The following is an 18,106-nucleotide window of genomic DNA, read 5'->3' as shown; positions in this document are numbered from 1 at the left end:
ACACCAACCAGACTCAGACTGCCACAAAGGGCCTCTGCTTACATGTACCTCTTGGAATGTTGGGGGTTGTAGGTGTTACGCCGGTGCTGCCCGCAGACCAGACTCATCCCCTGTGCCAAAGGGGGAAGTAGGGATACACGCACCCGCAGCAAAGGGAGCGAGTCCGGAGTGTGGTGTTAAGCATTGCCAGGCCAGATATAAGTAACGTAGACAATACTTGCCGGTACCGAGTATAGGAGAAGAATAGTGATTGCCTTGTCGAGGTCAGGGAGCGGAGAGATGAGAAAGGTTGAAGTCCAAGCCGTGATCGTGGGATGCCAGAGAATACGTAGTCCAAGAAGAGCCAAAGTCGAGAGCCATAGGGGGTAGTCGTACGAGCCGTGTCAAAACCTGCAGTAACAGATAGTATACCAAACACTTCCATACGGAGACTATGTCGAGCGATGAGTGAGGGCTCAGAGATGCTAGATAAGGCTGGGCTGACCAATCAGGGATGGAGGCAGGTCAGGAGGACTGCAGGGAGCCTCTCTGGATAGGTGTGGCTGATACAACCCAGGTGAGCACTAGTAGCACTCTGATTACACCCGTGCAGTGTACGGGGGCGGAGCCTCATAGCAGGAGTGGAAGTAGAAGAGTGGATGCTGGGCGTGCGCTCTGTAAGCTGCGTGTGCACGCGACCAGCGTTGGAGGAGGACACACGTGTGCGTGCGGGACGGAGGAGCTGATGGCCCGTGGAGGCAGGTAAGCGGAGGTTGCGCTGCACGCCCTGAGTCTCCCTGAGGGTAGTATGTGTGTTGCACGGATGGCGCTGAGAAATCAGATTCCTAACAGTAGGTTGGAAAGAGGCATATTCTCCCAAGCCTGCAGATAGGGACTGGGGAAGTAAGTTAGCCCAGGGGTGTGCAAACTTGGGGGCACGGTGCTTACAGAGGCTCCGAGCTCTTCCCCACAGCATTTAAATTCCATGCCAAGGGACCGCGCGAGGCCTCTCCAAGTTCCCTTACTTTGACTCAAACTGCTTTGGGTGACGCGTCGCCATAGCAACGCGCCGGCATTTGACGCATGAGACAAGGTAAGCGGGCCACGAGCAGTTGGGGAGAGCAGGCAGGTGGGAGCAGGGCAAAAAGTTTGTGCACCCCTGAGTTAACCCTTACAAAGGGCTGTTTTATTTCTTTTGTGGTTTCTCCTATTTTTAAAATGATGGTCTGAATAAATCCACGATTTAATTTCCCCCAAATCAGTCTCCCTGGTTGTACCTCTGCACGTGTCTCTTATAGATGGGTAGCCAGTGGGGTTGGGAGGGGAGGGCATGGCATGTGCAGAGCAGAGGAGATTGATAAGTGGAAGGGGTGTAGCATTTTGGATTTGTTGGAGGGGCATAAAGCAGTAGAGGGGCAGACTGAGAAGAGAGTTACAGTAGTCGAAACGGGTGAAGATGAGGGAGTGGATGAGAAGTTTGGCCATGGAGAGGGAAATGAGCCGACACATTTTTCTCATATTGTACAGGTGGTAGCAACAGGTGGTAGTGATGGAGATGATGTATTGAAAGAGGAAGGATGGGTCAAAGGTGCCTCCAAGGATGCGAACAGAGGGTGAGATTGTGTGGGGGAGGGAGGGGAGAAAGGAAAAGGTGGGGATTGGGGAGGATGGGATGGAGGAGAAAGCAGGAAAGTAGAGGACTTTAGTCTTCACTGGGTTAATTTATAGGAAATGGGAGGACAGGTTGAAATGGCAGAAAGGCAAGCTGAGATAAGGGTGGAAAGTTCAGGTAAGACTAGTGGGAAGGAGAAGTAGATTTGGATGTCTGCAGAAAAAATGTACATTGAATCCATGGTAAGAGATGAGGTCAAAGAGGGGGGGGGGGCAGTGTTGAAGCAAAAGAGGAGAAGACCAAGGACGGAGCCTTGGGGCACGCTCACTTGGAGCCTGGTGGGTGGAGAGGATGAATTGTTGAAGGTGACGGAGTAGGAGTGGTGAGAAAGATAGGTTGAGAGTCATGGGAGTGCTGTGTGAGTGATGCCAAGATTGGTGAGGGTGGAGATGAGAGTGAGGTGATCAACGGTGTCAAAGGCTGAAGAGAGGTCAAGAAGGATGAGGGTGGAAGATAGTTTGGAGTGGCGAGCTTGGGAGAGAAAGTTGTGGATGATGAGAAGGGCAGTTTCAGTAGAGCTTGTGGGACAGAAGCCAGACTTGACAATGGGAAGTAGGGAAAGGGTGTAGATTAAGGTGGAGAGTTGGTTGTAAACAATGTATTAAAGGAGTTTGGAGAAATATAAAAGGAGTGAGATAGGGCAAAAACTGGAGGTAAGAGAAGGTTTGAGAGATGTTTTTGAGGACAGGGATGACCACAACAGTCTTGAAGGAATCTGGGTATTGTCCACTGGATAGGGAGAGATTGAAGGAGCAGAGAGGGGAGGAGGAGAGGGAGTGTGGAATGGGGTCAGAATGGGATGTTGTGGGATGGGAGTGTTTGATAATTGAGAGGAGACCGTCAGAGGTTGGGCAGGAGGGGAAGGAGTGATAGATGAAGAGGTGACAGCAGTGGGGAAGGAAGCAGTGATGATTTTTTTGTGAAACCTGGTAGGAAAGGTCAATTGCTGAGAGGGGGAAGGAGCTTAGGTGAGAGGGATATTGAGGGCCGTAGCAAATTGTTTAAGGTGGAGAACAGTTTGCAAGGATAAGGTGATGTGCATTATAGTATATTTGTTTTTGCGATTTGAGAGTGGAAGTGTATTGGGATTGGAATGTGCCGAGTGAGGATGTTGAACAGAAACATTTCCATTATCTCTTGGCTGTGCGAAGGGAGAGGCAGAGTGTTTTGAGTTGGCAGGTGAGCCAGGGTTGAGGTGGCTTTGTGTGAGTGGAGTTGTGTGATTGAGTCACGGGGGGAGAATAATGCAGCGTTGAAGGTGGATTTGGCAGAGTTCAGTGGGAGAGAGGAAAATTATGTGATGGGGAGGGAGTGATTAGGTGGAGGTAAGGGTGGATCAATGGATTTGAGCTTTCTGCGAAGGATGGGATTGTGTGGGCTTGAGGAGGGAGGAGGAGCAAGGAAGGTGATGCAAAGGATGGTGGAGAGGTGGTGATCGGCAGGTGGGACAAGGAGTGTGGAGTGGGATTCTACGTGACATCTTGCGGTGAGAATAAGGTCGAGGGTGTCTCCGTGTACATGGGTGGGGGGAGATTCAGTGAGAGGCCAAAGGAGCAGATGAGGGGGGTGAAGGCCAAGGCAGAGATGGGGCTGTCGAGAATAATGTCACAGAGGATATCGAGGGGTTGGGGGAGGATGAAAGTGATGGAAGCAGTCAAACTCATTGAATAGTGTGGGTGAGCAAGGGGGAGATAAATTATGATGATGGTGATGGGTAGAGGGAAAGAGAAAGAGCAGGCATGGCTTGGCATTCAAAGGAGGAAAAGGGGAGGGGAAGGAAAGGGGGGGTTGGGGGAAGGTGTCCAGGATGAGCAGACATCTCCTACTCCAGTGCCGATGAGATGTGGGGTGTGGGTGAAGTTTGATTGTGTAGATCTGAGGGCAGTGGGGACGGCAGTGTTTTTTGGTGGGCAATCCATGTTTCGGTGATTGCAAGGAATCCAAGATTGTTTTGTAGGAAGTGATAGAGGGTAAAGGTGGTCTTATTGCAGATGGATCTGGCGTTCCAGGTGGAGAATGGGAGGTTGATTGAGGCTGCGGTGTGAGTGAGGGGTGATGACGTGAGTGGGCGTTGACTAGGAAGGGATATATGAGGTTACTGGGGTTGGCATTGAGAATGGAGGTTGGCTTGTGGCAAGAGATTGGGGGTGACGAGGACAGGGAGTGAGAAGAATGGTGGCATTGGAGGGAGGGATGGGTGGGGTACAGCCTTGCTGGGGAAGGTTAATGGAGGCAGGAGGGGTGGAGGGATTGGAATAATGATGAGTAGTAAGCAGGGGCGAAGGAGAGGATTGTTGGTGAGGGACGGATAGTAATTTGTGAGGTAAGGGTGAACAGTGGTAGTTCAGAAAGGATTAGGCTAAGCCCCCTCTCCCTCAGTCAGCGCGCCCGCACTGCAGACAGGCGGGGCGCTGACAGACACAGACCGCGATATGCGGTCTGTAGGGAGCGGGAGCGGGAGGGGGGCGGCAGTGGGAGGCGTGGTTTGAGCGGAGGGACCCGCTACTCCCCCCCTCCCTCCACGGGCTCGGTCTGCAGGACAGGAGGGAGCTGCTGCGGGCTGCCGGAAGGTAAGCAGCTCCCTCCCCCTTCCCCCACATATGCCCTCACACACGCTGACACTGAGACACACAGACACACAGACACACAGACACACACACTACCTTGAGTAGGAAGCTGTCTGACAGCTCCCGCTCCCGCCCCGCCGCTGATTGGCTCATCAGCGCACCACGTGACGCGTCACCGCTCGGGATCACAATTTTCTTGCATCCCCTGCCAGCTGACGCGTCACAGTGCGTAGTGAGCCCTGCAGCGAGGGGAGACTGGGGCCGGCTAGGGAGGATTCCCCTGCTGGTGGGGAACGCTCATGCGGCCGCCCACGCCGCCGGGCGCAGCGGGTCCCAGCCCTTAGGGATAATTGTAGTGGGGATTGTCGATTGAGGGGGTCAGTGATGGTAAAGTTTGTGAAGGGTTAACAGGTATAGTAATTGGGAGAGTCATTTGTAATGGGGACGGTCATTTATTAGCATTTGCGACAGGACTAGTCAGTCAATTTAAAGAGCACAAGGAAGGGAACAATCAGATTGGGAAGCAATGGGGAAGAAAACAATTCATTACAAGTCACTGGGGAAGGGAACAATGGATTTATGAGCACTTCAAAAGGCAACCATTAGATTAGTAAGCAAAGGGGACAGGGACAATCTCACCACTACAATCGATTAGGAATAATTGGGAGAGAGAACAATGGATTTCTTAGTACTGGAAAAGCAATGGAAGCAGGAAACACTTGTTTCAACATTGCCTCTTATTCCCTTTTGATTGTAAACTCTCATGAGCAGGGCCCTCATTACCTTTTGTATCTGTTTGCGCTTGTTTATCCTTCTTTGCATATCATTCTGCTTATGCAATTAATGTTACTCTGTGCAGCCACTATACTGCGGAATATGTTGGCGCTTTGCAAAAAAGCGATAATAATAATAGAAAAACTCAGCTGATTTCCAGTAGTTTAACAGAGCTATTAAAAAAATATTTTTGAAAAACCACATAAAAGAAAATTAAAGTCTGAATCAATAATACATCATTCTACTTTTCTAAGTGTTAAATCAGCAATATCTTTAACCAGTTTTGCATTGATACCTGTTACAGAAGGAAAATAAATTCCAACAAGCATTGTGAAGTAGGTCATGATGTCTGTCAATACATAAGGTTGATGAGAGGTTTTTGCTTCCTCGTCTGATAGAGAAGCTGAAAGCTGATTTTTCTCAACAATTGACCCTTTAAGAGTATATGCACTCCAAAGATTATCTGTTGGGGAAAAGAAAAATATTTTTTAGATTTGCACTGGAAAAGTAATACTGCATTAACAAAATATGTCACATTTAAGAAATACTCCAAGGGGGTTATTCCCTGTTTGTAAGTGCAAATCGGTCACCAATGCATGGAAACTCATGGACTTAAATGGGAGTATTCATGTTAGTGCCCCATCTACACAAATGCACTGTAGAGCATAACCACCATGATGCTTGAATGTCAGCCTGAAACCCTTGTATGGCCGTTTGCAAGTCATAGGTGGCTCCAGGAATATAGTTTTCACTCGTCCATACTCGGAAAGCATGGGTTGTAGAACTTTGATGAATGCTTTGAGATGTCATAGCATTAGGCTGAGCCAACACAACGTTTCAACCGTGAAGGTCTTTCTCAAGTGACAATGGCATAAACAAAATCTATTCTAACATCATATAAATAGTGCCCCAAATCCCCACAATGCAACCTGTTCAATCAGTGTAGATGAAGTCCATGTGCTTAATCAGCCCCTTGAATCAATGTCCAGTGTGTAAACTTGAATATGTGATACCCTGCATCTGTAAGTCCTCCTGTGGATATCGTGATGTTCATGTCCTCCCATTTCCTGGTTATTTGGTATCCATCTTCAAGGGGCTGATTAAGCACATGGACTTCATCTACACTGATTGAACAGGTTGCATTGGCTCAATAAATGAGTTTGAATTTGCAAAATCCGTTGTGCCCTCTATTCCTTCTTCTATGTACCCAGGACTGACTGCAGGCTTTCGATCTAACATTGGAGCACCAGTAATTGTATCATTTTTCTTTTTTGAGGTGTGCAGCATTCCTCTCTATTATCTGGATAGCATTAGGCTGTACAGATGTAGCCAAATTGTTTTCTCCATAGTCAGAAATTTGTTGAGTTAAAAGGACTGATTAATAACAGGCTATTGGGAGCAGACAATGAAGCAGCGGTGGCTAAAAATGTCATGCCGTGGGTCAGGTAAAATAATTCAGCTTGATACTGTATGTTGGTTATTAACAGGGATAACTAGTCAGTATTTTTTTAGGGTATCTATATGGCCCCCTGAGCTATAGCTCAAAACTCCTACTGTACACTTAAAATAAAAAACAATAAACTATTTATTCAACAATTATGCCATAATATATATGTAACAGGGGATTTATCCCTGTTCAGAAAATGTGCCTCTAATCCAGCAGTGTGGTGGTTAACTGCCGGTAGTCAATTAACCAACACCACCTGGCTGACTAGGTTTGTTAGAAAAGCCTGCCTTTGAGACAGGAAGTGAGATTTTTCCTGAGTCTCACAAGTTGTGAGACTGACCATAGGAACAGATGTCTTGAGCCTGCAAGACACAGGGGAAAGTACCTCTAAACCTGAAAGCTGATATAGCCTGAGGAAAAGGCAGCAACACAGGAACAGAGAAGACTTCCCCTCCAACTACAAGAAACAGATAAGACTTTCCTTTATAAGACTTTTGGTATATCTGCACATATCAAGATATATGTTTGGGGCTGAGAGACATGCTAATCTAAAGGGAGTTGTGGACTGCATAGGTTTCACTAGAAATACTCCCAAGTGGAACAGAAGCTTTGTTTGACCCCTTATTTGCATATGTTTGGATGATTTTCTTGTGTTAAAGAAACAGGTGCAATAAAAGCCTTATTTAATTTCACCTTAAAACAGTCTCCATTGCATACCTCTGCACATGTCCTCTTACAATATACAAAATATAAAAATAAATTACTGATATATTTACAATCCTCTATGGTCAATACAGTTCATCAGGTAAATGCAGTCAGTTCGTGTATGAGAACACTGCCATCTATTGGTTGTAGTGTGTGTGTGTGTGTGTGGCAGGTATATACAGTACTGTATGTACACTGATCTATATCCTAAGGCTGAGTCCCCGCTGGCGCGGTCTGTGCTTGGCACGCTTACCTTATGTAATGTGTATAGTAACATCCACTCTCCCGCTGTGCGCGTGCGCTCATGCGCATGCACACATACTCTCCCAAGCGTTGTGCTTTGAGAGACAAGAGAGCTATACTTTCGAGCTCAGAACAGGGTTACATGACCCTGCTCTGACCAATGGGAAGAGAGAGGGTGTGTTCTAATGGCCTGTCACTATACACCAAACAGAAATATTGAATTTAACAGAGAGAAGTGGAAGAGGAGGGGGGGGGCAAACGGACTGAGGGGGGGGGGCAAACGGACTGAGAGCGGGGGGGCAAAAGGAATGAGAGGGGGGGGCAAACGGAGTGAGCGCAGAGGGGGGGCAGGAGAAAAAGCAATGGGGGTGCAGGAGAGAGCAATGGGGGAGAGCAATGGGGGGAGAGAGATAGCAATGGGGGGGAGGGGGAGAGAGAGAGCAATGGGGGGGAGGGGGAGAGAGAGAGCAATGGGGGGAAGGGAGATAGAGAGAGCAATGGGAGGGAAAGAGAGCAATGGGGGCAGAGAGAGAGCAATAGGGGGGGGAGAGAGAGCAATGGGGGGGAGAGAGAGCAATGGGGGGGAGAGCAATGGGGGGAGAGAGAGCAATGAGGGGGAGAGAGAGAGCAATAGGGGGGAAAGAGAGCAATGGGGGGATAGAGAGAGCAATGGAGGGGGGAGAGAAAATGGAGACAGACACAGAGAGACATACACACACACACACACACACACACACACACACAGACACACAAAGAGACACACAGAGACACACACACAGAGACAGACACACATACAGACAGACACAGAGACAGCCCCTATACAGCCAATGACACGCCCCTCCCGTAATAGACACACACCCTCCCCTCCTGCTCTAAAAAATTTGCAGGACCCCAATCGTTCATTCTTGGAGAGTTGGTGACATCAAAGCTCTAATGCAAGAGCGAGCTCAGCGGCAGTGGGGACGCAGCCTAAAGGTGCTTCACAACTACATATGGTACGTCTTAATTAGGGACGCACTATGTTTGTGTGTATGTGAAACCTCCCCCGTATGCTAGGGTATATAGTAAAGGATCAAGTGATCAGAGATATACCTTACTGCTCATTTATGTAACTGTATTTGCAAACATGTATTATTTGTCTTAACTCTGTGCCCAGGACATACTTGAAAACGAGCGGTAACTCTCAATGTATTACTTCCTGGTAAAATATTTTATAAATAAATAAAATAAATAAATACTCCTGAGAAAATGACACAGGTACAGTGGCGGCCGACCTGAGTCTAAAACGGCTCGATCCGCAGCTCTCAGATAATCCCGGTTAGGTGCGTTTTTTTTTTTGCCCGGAGTGAATTGCTTTATTTTAGCGCTCGTGATATTAGCATTTTATTCTCGCTGTCTGCAATACTGCAATGCCGTGTAAAAACTCAGGGGGGCGTTTGCGAGCTGTTGTCTTGGAAGTCTAATACCTTCGCGGTTCAACCTACGTCAGTACACAGTCTGTGTGTGCGCGCGCAGTAATTGTAAATTTGCATATTTAAAGTATACATGCATTTGCAGTGCTGTACTTTACAGTACTGTTGCGGCGCACTTTATTCTAACAAATCACCGGTTTGTCCCTGGCTGGTTCCTGGAATGCCACGCTGTTCACCCGGAGCATGCCGCGTTCCCAGCCAGGGGTCATGCCCGGCTGACGCGCGGTTGATGTGTTAATTGATAATGGTTCAGGATTTACTAGGCTGCAATGCTTCGCGTGTCCGCCAGATGGCATAAATCCATGAATTGTAATGCAGTATATATATATATATATATATATATATATATATATATATACTGTATAACAACAACCCCTATAAACCCTAACATACAGTACGGTATACTGTATGCACATCAATGATACTATAGGCCGGCGGGGGCGAGATGTGTTTGCAGCAGAGAGAGAACCGCTGCTCTCTCTGCGCAAACATCGGCACATTAAAAATTATTTAAAATACATTTTTATTCATAGTGTAGATGTGCAGGGGGTCTCCGGAGCTGAACCGCATTGGTTTCAGGTCCAGGGACCCCCTACTTCCAGAGATACAGCCCCCTTTATGAGGTGCCAGTATCCCTCTGCATTTAAAGGTCCCGATCACGTGACCGCGGCATGTAAACAAAGCAGAGGGATACCGGCACCCCCTAAAGGGGCCAGTATCTCGGGAAGCAGGGGGTCCCCGGACCTAAAACCACAGCGGTTCAGCTCTGGAGACCCTCTGCACATCTACAGTATGAATAAAACACATATATAAATAAACACTCATTCCTTACCTTTGCGGCTATGTGCTATGGTAACGAAGCAGCATGACTGTATTTTTAATAATATTGTACAGTGAGCAGGGGGTTCCATGAGCCACAAATCAAAGCTCAGGGGACCCCCTGCTCCTGCACAATATTATTAAAAATACAGAAATGCTGCTTCATTACCATAGCTGATAGCCGCTAAGGCAATGAAGGGGTTAACCCACCGTGCCCGCTTTATTGTGGGTAGCGGGGGTGGGTGAAGGGGGTATTTGGCCCTTGGTGTGAGTTTAGGACTTGCAGGGGGGTTGCGGGTGCACTTAACCCCTTCACGACCGTAGCAGTTAATACCGCTACGGTCATGAAGGGGTTAACCCCTCCCGCTACCCCCCCGCAAGCCCTAAACAACCATCATTGGGGCTAATACCCCCTTCACCAACCCCCGCTACCCACAATAAAAAAAATTCACACACAGCAGCCGCCCAAAAAATAAATAAATAAATCTAAATAAATAAATAAATATATGAATATAAATAAATACATTTAAAATACATTTTTATTCATAGTGTAGATGTGCAGGGGGTCTCTGGAGCTGAACCGCGTTGGTTTCAGGTCCAGGGACCCCCTGCTTCCCGAGATACAGGCCCCTTTATGGGGTGCCGGTATCCCTCTGCATTTAAAGGTCCCGATCACGTGACCGTGGCATGTAACCCAAGCAGAGGGATACCAGCACCCCATAAAGGGGCCTGTATCTCGGGAAGCAGGGGGTCCCCAGACCTAAAACCAAAGCGGTTCAGCTCCGGAGACCCCCTGCACATCTACACTATGAATAAAAATGTATTTTAAATGTATTTATTTCTATTCATGTATTTATTTATTTATTTAGATGTATTTATTAATTGTGCTGCTGCTGCTGTGTGTGAATTTTTTTTTATTGTGGGTAGTGGGAGTGGGTGAAGGGGGTATTAGCCCCAACGGTGGTTGTTTAGGGCTTGCGGGGGGTAGCGGGTGCACTTAACCCCTTCACGACCGTAGCGGTATTAACTGCTACGGTCGTGAAGGGGTTGAGTGCACCCGCAACCCCCCGCAAGTCCTAAACTCACACCAAGGGCCAAATACCCCCCCCACCCACCCCCAGTACCCACAATAAAAACAATAGTGACCCACAATAAACATCATTATATTTATTAAATACATTACCCACCCCCTGTGCCCCCCCATAAATACAAGATTTATCCTTTTACAAACAGGGTTCATAACGCAGCCCCACGCGAGTCCCCGGTGGGCTGGCGGGGCACCTGACAGACCTACAGGGTACCAGCAGCCCTTTTCAAACAGGTTCTGGAGGCCTGCTGGTGGGTCTCGCCCGCACCATGGCCCCCAGGTGGTCTCCTTGGGTCACCGTGGGCCACAATTGGGTCCCCACAGTAGGCCCAAGGATGTCTGGGAGCCCCGGGTCAGACCCACAGGTGTCTGCGGGGCCTCGGGTGGTTCCCACGGGGGTCTGGGGAACTCACGGGTGCTCACTATGGGTCCGCGGTGCCCTCACAGAAGTGGGACCACACATCTTCATCCCCGCACCTACGGGTCGGCGGTGCCCCCACAGAAGTGGGACCACACAGCTTCATCCCCGCAGACTACGGGTCCGCGGTGCCCCCACAGATGTGAGGCCACCGCTTCATCCCCGCATGTGTCACCCGTGGAACAACCAGCCTGATACCCGTGAGATACCCGAGGAAACCACAGGTGGTCTCCAGAGGTATCACGCGGAACCATGGAACAAACCCTGAATGTAAAAAAAATAAACCTGGCCTATACATTCAATACATACACCCCCCCCCCCCAACACCTACAGTACAATAATGTGCAAAATAACTATTATCCAGATATGGATAATAGATTAATTGCCCATTATTAAAAACATTAACTAGCATATTCAAATAAATAATAAAGTGCTACTGACCTCATCAATAAGAAGTCTCCGTCGCCAGCAACATTCTTGTCTTGTCCACAAAATACATTGCCAAAACAAAGCCAATACATCGCAATTACATTCAGATATCAATTAACCCCTTAAACACCTTATCGGATAATAACCGCAAAGGTAATTAAGGGGTTAAGCCACACTGGCCCGATACCCACCTTTCACCCATGAATTTGTACAGTTGCTTCATCATGCAACTATATATACAGTATATATATATATATACAGTATATATATATATAAGTATATATATATATATATATATATATATATATATATATATAGTATAGTATATATACAGTATATATGTACAGTATATACACACACATGATGAACCAATATACAAATAAATGTAGAAGGGTTATCAAAACCATACTGTACTACAAATAACACTTCTCCATACAGACACACTACATTACAATGAATTTCTGTCACGCTGTGCAGCCCATAGACCAGGCCAGTCCCCTGTACTGAGGTGGGATGTTGAATATACACACCGACAGCAGAGGGAGCGGGTCCGGGGTGTGGTTGTAGCGTGGCCAGGCCTGGGTTAAGATTTAGAATAGTCGTTGTACTTGCCGAGTTCAGGAGTATAGAGAGTTCCGTAGTTTAAATCCGTTTCCGTGTCCAAGGGTCTGAGAGGTAAGATTCGTGATGGGTAAGCTGAAGTCGGGAGCCAGAGGGGTAAGTCAGACAAGCCGGTTCAAATCTGTAGGAGAAAAGACAAACAGGAGCACGACACAGTTTCCAGGCTACACAGGAAGCAAGTAGCTATGCAGAGCAAGGAAGTGAAGTCACAGCCGGATATTTAAAGCGACAGTGACCAATCCGGACGAGTGGCTGAGAGACCAAGAAATAGTAGAGCCCAGCCGAGGGTCTGTAACACCAGTGCCAGAATCCAAGATGGCGACGGCAGAGTTCAAGGTATGCACTGGGCGGCGGCATGGGTAGCGACGGGGGCAGGGGCAGCAGCCGCTGCAGTACTGGTAGTGGGTAAGGAGGGGTCACGCCGCAAGGGACGTGGCCCCCGATTCCTTACAGTACCCCCCCCCTTCAGGATCGACCTCAGGACGATCCATCCAAGGCTTCTGCGGAAATTTCTTGTGGAAGCGGTCCAAGAGAACTGGAGCATGGATGTCCTCCTTGGGTACCCAAGAGCGTTCCTCTGGACCATAACCCTTCCAGTGAACAAGGAATTGTATCTTTCCTCTGGATACACGAGAATCCATGATTGTCTGGATTTCGAATTCAGGTTGTCCTTGGACCGTGACTGGTTTGGGTCTTTGGGTCTTAGCAGGGAACCGTTTGCTCTGGACGAATGGCTTGAGCAGGGAAACATGGAATACGTTTGGAATCCTCATGGAAGACGGAAGTTGCAGACGAAATGCCACAGGATTGATTTGTTCCTGGATCAGAAAAGGCCCTAAGAATCGAGGTGCTAATTTCGGGGTCGGAGACTTCAACTTGATATTTTTAGACGAAAGCCAAACTCGGTCCCCTGGCTTGTAATTAGGGGCCTGTTGACGACGGTGGTCTGCCTGAGACTTGAATTTCTGAGCGGCGCTAAAAAGCGCGGACTGAATCTTGATCCATGACTTCTGAAGAGTAGTTACCCGTTCATCAGCCGCCGGCACTCCTATCGGAATGTTTGAGATTGGCAGTCGACTTGGGTGGAAACCATAATTCACGAAGAACGGGGTTTCATGCGTGGATTCATTACGAAGTGAATTGGTTGCAAATTCTGCCCCAGGTAGCAGGTCAACCCAATTATCCTGGGACTCGGAAATAAAACACCGCAGGTATTGTTCCAGCGTTTGATTAAGTCTTTCTGTTTGCCCATTAGTTTGGGGGTGATAGCCTGATGAGAAGGATAGTGCCATGCCAAGCCTCTTGGAGAAAGCCCGCCAAAATTTCGATATAAATTGTGTGCCTCGGTCCGAGACTATGGATGTAGGTATCCCATGGATGCGAAACACCTCCTTGGTGAAGATATCAGCTAGGGTGGGCGAGGAGGGAAGTCCTTTGAGTGGAACAAAGTGGGCCTGTTTTGAAAAACGGTCAACGATGACCAAAATGGTATTCATCCCTCTGGAAGGGGGTAGATCCACAATGAAATCCATTGAAATATGTGACCATGGATGTTCGGGTACTGGCAAGGGCATGAGCAAGCCTGAGGGTCTTTGATGAAGAGTCTTGTTTTGTGCGCATACTGGACAAGCACTAGTAAATTCATGAACCATCTTTGCCATCTTAGGCCACCAAAAAGTACGTTTGATAAGATCAAAAGTTCTTTTGAAACCGGGATGGCCGGCTGAACGGACAGAGTGACCCCATTCTAATATCTTTTGATGAAACCTGGGTGCGGCATAAAGAGTTCCCTCCGGTACCTCTAGACCACTCGGAATTTGTGTTTGAGCTTCAACGATCTTTTTGAGAATGTCAAATGAGTTGGCGGAAATTATAAACTTAGAGGGTACGATAGTTTCAGGGGTTTCTTCGGATCTTTCCTCCGGAGAAAATTGTCGGGACAAGGCATCAGCTTTTGTGTTTTTAGAACCAGGAATATAGGACAGAGTATAATTAAATCTTGAGAAAAATAGTGCCCAGCGAGCTTGACGAGACCCCAGACGACGTGCATTTTCGATATACAGAAGGTTTTTATGGTCGGTCAATATAGAAATAGGTTCGCGGGAACCTTCCAGGAGATGTCGCCATTCCTGTAAGGCCATCTTGATAGCCAAGAGCTCTCTATTGCCAACATCATAGTACTTTTCAGCGGGGGAAAACTTCTTTGAAACAAAACCGCATGGATGAAGCTTATCTTGAGGGAAGAATCTCTGGGACAGGATGGCGCCTGCACCACAATCAGACGCATCAACTTCTAAAGTAAAAGGAAGACTAACATCGGGATGTCGCAGGATGGGTGCCGAGACGAAAGCTTGTTTCAGGGTTTCGAAGGACGAGACGGCCTGCGGAGGCCATACAGACGGGTCAGCTCCCTTCTTGGTAAGGGCCGTAATGGGAGCCACAGTGGTGGAAAAATTTCGGATGAATTTCCTATAGTAATTGGAGAAGCCCAAAAAACGCTGGATGGCTTTGAGAGAGTTGGGCTGAGGCCAATCCAAAACAGCCTTAAGTTTTTCAGGGTCCATTGAAAATCCTTTATCAGAAATTATATAGCCTAAGAAGGCAGTAGAGGTTTTATGAAAAAGACATTTCTCGAGCTTAGCGTAGAGATTATTGACACGAAGGCGAGCGAGAACGAGCCTGGTATGCTGGACATGATCTTGAAGATTTTTAGAAAAAATTAGGATATCGTCCAGATAGACGATTACGAAAGAATTGAGAACATCACGGAAGACATCATTCATGAAATCCTGAAAAACAGCAGGAGCATTGCATAAGCCGAAGGGCATTACAAGATACTCGTAGTGGCCGCTTCTGGTATTGAAGGCAGTCTTCCATTCATCGCCTTCTCGGATGCGAACAAGATTGTAAGCTCCTCGGAGGTCTAGCTTGGAAATTGTTTTTGCCCCTTGAAGCCTATCAAAAAGTTCGGAGATCAGCGGAAGGGGGTATCGATTCTTGACTGTGATGAGATTGAGCCCTCGGTAATCAATGCATGGTCTCAGGGATCCATCTTTCTTTTTGACAAAAAAGAAACCGGCACTAGCGGGGGACGAAGAATTACGGATGAATCCTTTTTCAAGGTTTTCTTTGATGTATGCTGCCATGGCTTCAGTTTCAGGGAGAGACAAGGGGTAGGACTTACATTTTGGAAGAACAGCGCCGGGAACCAGATTAATGGGGCAATCATAAGGTCTGTGAGGAGGTAGAACCTCCGATTGTGTCTTGCTAAACACGTCGATGAAATCCGCATATGCTTCAGGAAGAGTGGAATCATTAGCCGGGGGCGCTTCCACTCCCGCGAGGACTGTGGTAGGAGAAATGACCGGCAATGGTGAGGCGTCTGACTCTGGCTCCCACTGAATTGTCTTGCCATCCCTCCAATCAATGCGTGGGTTGTGCTGCTGTAGCCAGGGTAATCCTAGGATAACTGGAACGGCAGGAGAGTGCATCACGTCAAAGGATATGATTTCGGTATGATTACCGGCAGAAAGGGTGAGAGGAAGAGTCTCTAACGTGATGAAGGCAGGTTGCAAAGGGCGACCATCAATAGCCTCGAGGCCAATCGGTGATTTCTTAGCGATGAGCGGAATCTTGTTAAGAGTAGCAAAATTTTGATCCACAGAGTTACCACCGGATCCTGAATCAAGAAAAGCGGCTGTGGTTACGCGAAAATTCGGACCCTCAAGCGAGACTGGAAGCATAATTCTCTTAGGGAGTTCCTCTTCAGAGATAGGGTGAGAAGATATTGACCCCAAAATGAGTCCCTCTTGCCCCATTGGTCGTGTTTGTTCTTTGGGCCTTAAAGGACAAAAACGTACCGTATGTTCAGGAGATCCACAATAGTAGCAAAGGCCCTCATTCCGGCGACGAGCCCTTTCGGCAGTCCGGTCAGGAGTTCTATCGGCAGTCCTGTCGGTATTACGGAACTCTTGACTGGCAATCTGCATGGGTTCCACAGTGTCTAGAACAGGACGAATAGCTGGGAAGGATCTGGGGAGAATAGGGTCAGAAGAGAAAATTCTGGGACGCTGGCGTTCATGACGGCGCTGTTGAAGGCGCTGATCCACTCGTATGCATTGTGCGATCAATTCCTCCAATTCCTGGGGCCTGGGCTGAACTGCAAGTTCATCCTTTACAGAGTCGGACAAACCTTGCCAAAACACAGCAATAAGGGCTTCTTGGTTCCAATGCGTCTCCGCCGCGACAGTCCGGAATTCCAATGCATATTTGGCTATGGACCTACGACCTTGAGACAATTGAACAAGAGAAGCAGCGGCAGTATCACTGCGGGCGGGAATATCAAATACCTGCTGGAATTCTTGGCGGAAGAGCTGGTAATCCTGGGTGGTTTCCGCACGCAACTCCCAGATGGGAGAGGCCCACGCCAAGGCGTCCCCTGTTAAAAGAGAGTAAACATAGGCTACCTTGGTGCGTCCGGTGGGGAACAGGCTGGGAGAAATCTCAAATTGTATTTCACATTGATTCAAAAAACCACGACAGGCTAGAGGGTCACCCGCATATGCTTTAGGCGTAGGAATCCTGAGTTCTGATGGCCGGTCGCCACCCTGCGTGGCTGGGGCCGGAATAGGCTGTAGTGAAAGCTGGGAAAGCTGTTGTACCAGGCTTGTGATCTGAGTTCCCAAAGTACCAATGCATTGCGCAAGTCCCTTGATTAGTTGGCCCACCTCAGTCATTTCTGTTGGGCTCTGCATAATGTCACGCTGTGCAGCCCATAGACCAGGCCAGTCCCCTGTACTGAGGTGGGATGTTGAATATACACACCGACAGCAGAGGGAGCGGGTCCGGGGTGTGGTTGTAGCGTGGCCAGGCCTGGGTTAAGATTTAGAATAGTCGTTGTACTTGCCGAGTTCAGGAGTATAGAGAGTTCCGTAGTTTAAATCCGTTTCCGTGTCCAAGGGTCTGAGAGGTAAGAATCGTGATGGGTAAGCTGAAGTCGGGAGCCAGAGGGGTAAGTCAGACAAGCCGGTTCAAATCTGTAGGAGAAAAGACAAACAGGAGCACGACACAGTTTCCAGGCTACACAGGAAGCAAGTAGCTATGCAGAGCAAGGAAGTGAAGTCACAGCCGGATATTTAAAACGACAGTGACCAATCCGGACGAGGGGCATGGCGGAGGCGTGTCGAGGAGCTGCTCGTGAGTGGCTGAGAGACCAGGAAATAGTAGAGCCCAGCTGAGGGTCTTTAACACCAGTGCCAGAATCCAAGATGGCGACGGCAGAGTTCAAGGTATGCACTGGGCGGCGGCATGGGTAGCGACGGGGGGCAGGGGCAGCAGCCGCTGCAGTACTGGAAGTGGGTAAGGAGGGGTCACGCCGCAAGGGACGTGGCCCCCGATTCCTTACAATTTCCTTTAATAATCCTAACTGATCTTACAATCTAAATCATCAAATGCCAATGAAAAACCTCACATTCCAATCAATACATTGCATTTACATTGTATAAATGATGCATAAAATCTATGCACCATATACATTCTGCAAATGAATGTGAACAATATCATTGCAAGCTAAATACAAATACAGTACAGTACCTCCAAACAAGTCAACTATTTTAACCAATCAAGTAAACAAAAATCAATTAGCAATCATTATTTACATCCCTAAACAATTGACAGTCCATCCCGAACAATGAAACAATGAACTAATTCACGCCGCGAGCAGAACAATTCAGCATGTGAAAAAATATAAGTACCAACCAGAATACAAACTTTAAAACCAAGGCTAACCCTGAACACAAGCACACAATATCAACAATTACATCTTTCTAATTTTAAAATACTTTAAACACACAATAAAGCATAGCAGCATAGAC

At 47.8% G+C, this 18,106-nt stretch overlaps 1 protein-coding gene across 9 annotated transcripts in view; it reads right to left on the bottom strand.

Annotated features, from left to right (window-relative positions):
* SLC12A7 (solute carrier family 12 member 7) overlaps positions 1-18,106 on the bottom strand; it is a 623,740-nt gene that overhangs the window by 202,535 nt on the left and 403,099 nt on the right. For all 9 annotated transcript variants that reach the window (XM_075586361.1, XM_075586370.1, XM_075586368.1 and 6 more), the window contains one exon: positions 5,288-5,455. In XM_075586361.1, coding sequence (XP_075442476.1) covers positions 5,288-5,455 — 168 coding nt within the window. The remainder of the gene's footprint in view (positions 1-5,287; positions 5,456-18,106) is intronic.

Source organism: Ascaphus truei, chromosome 2 (assembly GCF_040206685.1).
Source record: "Ascaphus truei isolate aAscTru1 chromosome 2, aAscTru1.hap1, whole genome shotgun sequence".
In the NCBI taxonomy this organism is placed as follows: Eukaryota; Metazoa; Chordata; class Amphibia; order Anura; family Ascaphidae; genus Ascaphus; species Ascaphus truei.
The sequence above is the reverse complement of the archived record's forward strand: the minus strand, read 5'-3'. Positions and strand labels throughout refer to the sequence as shown.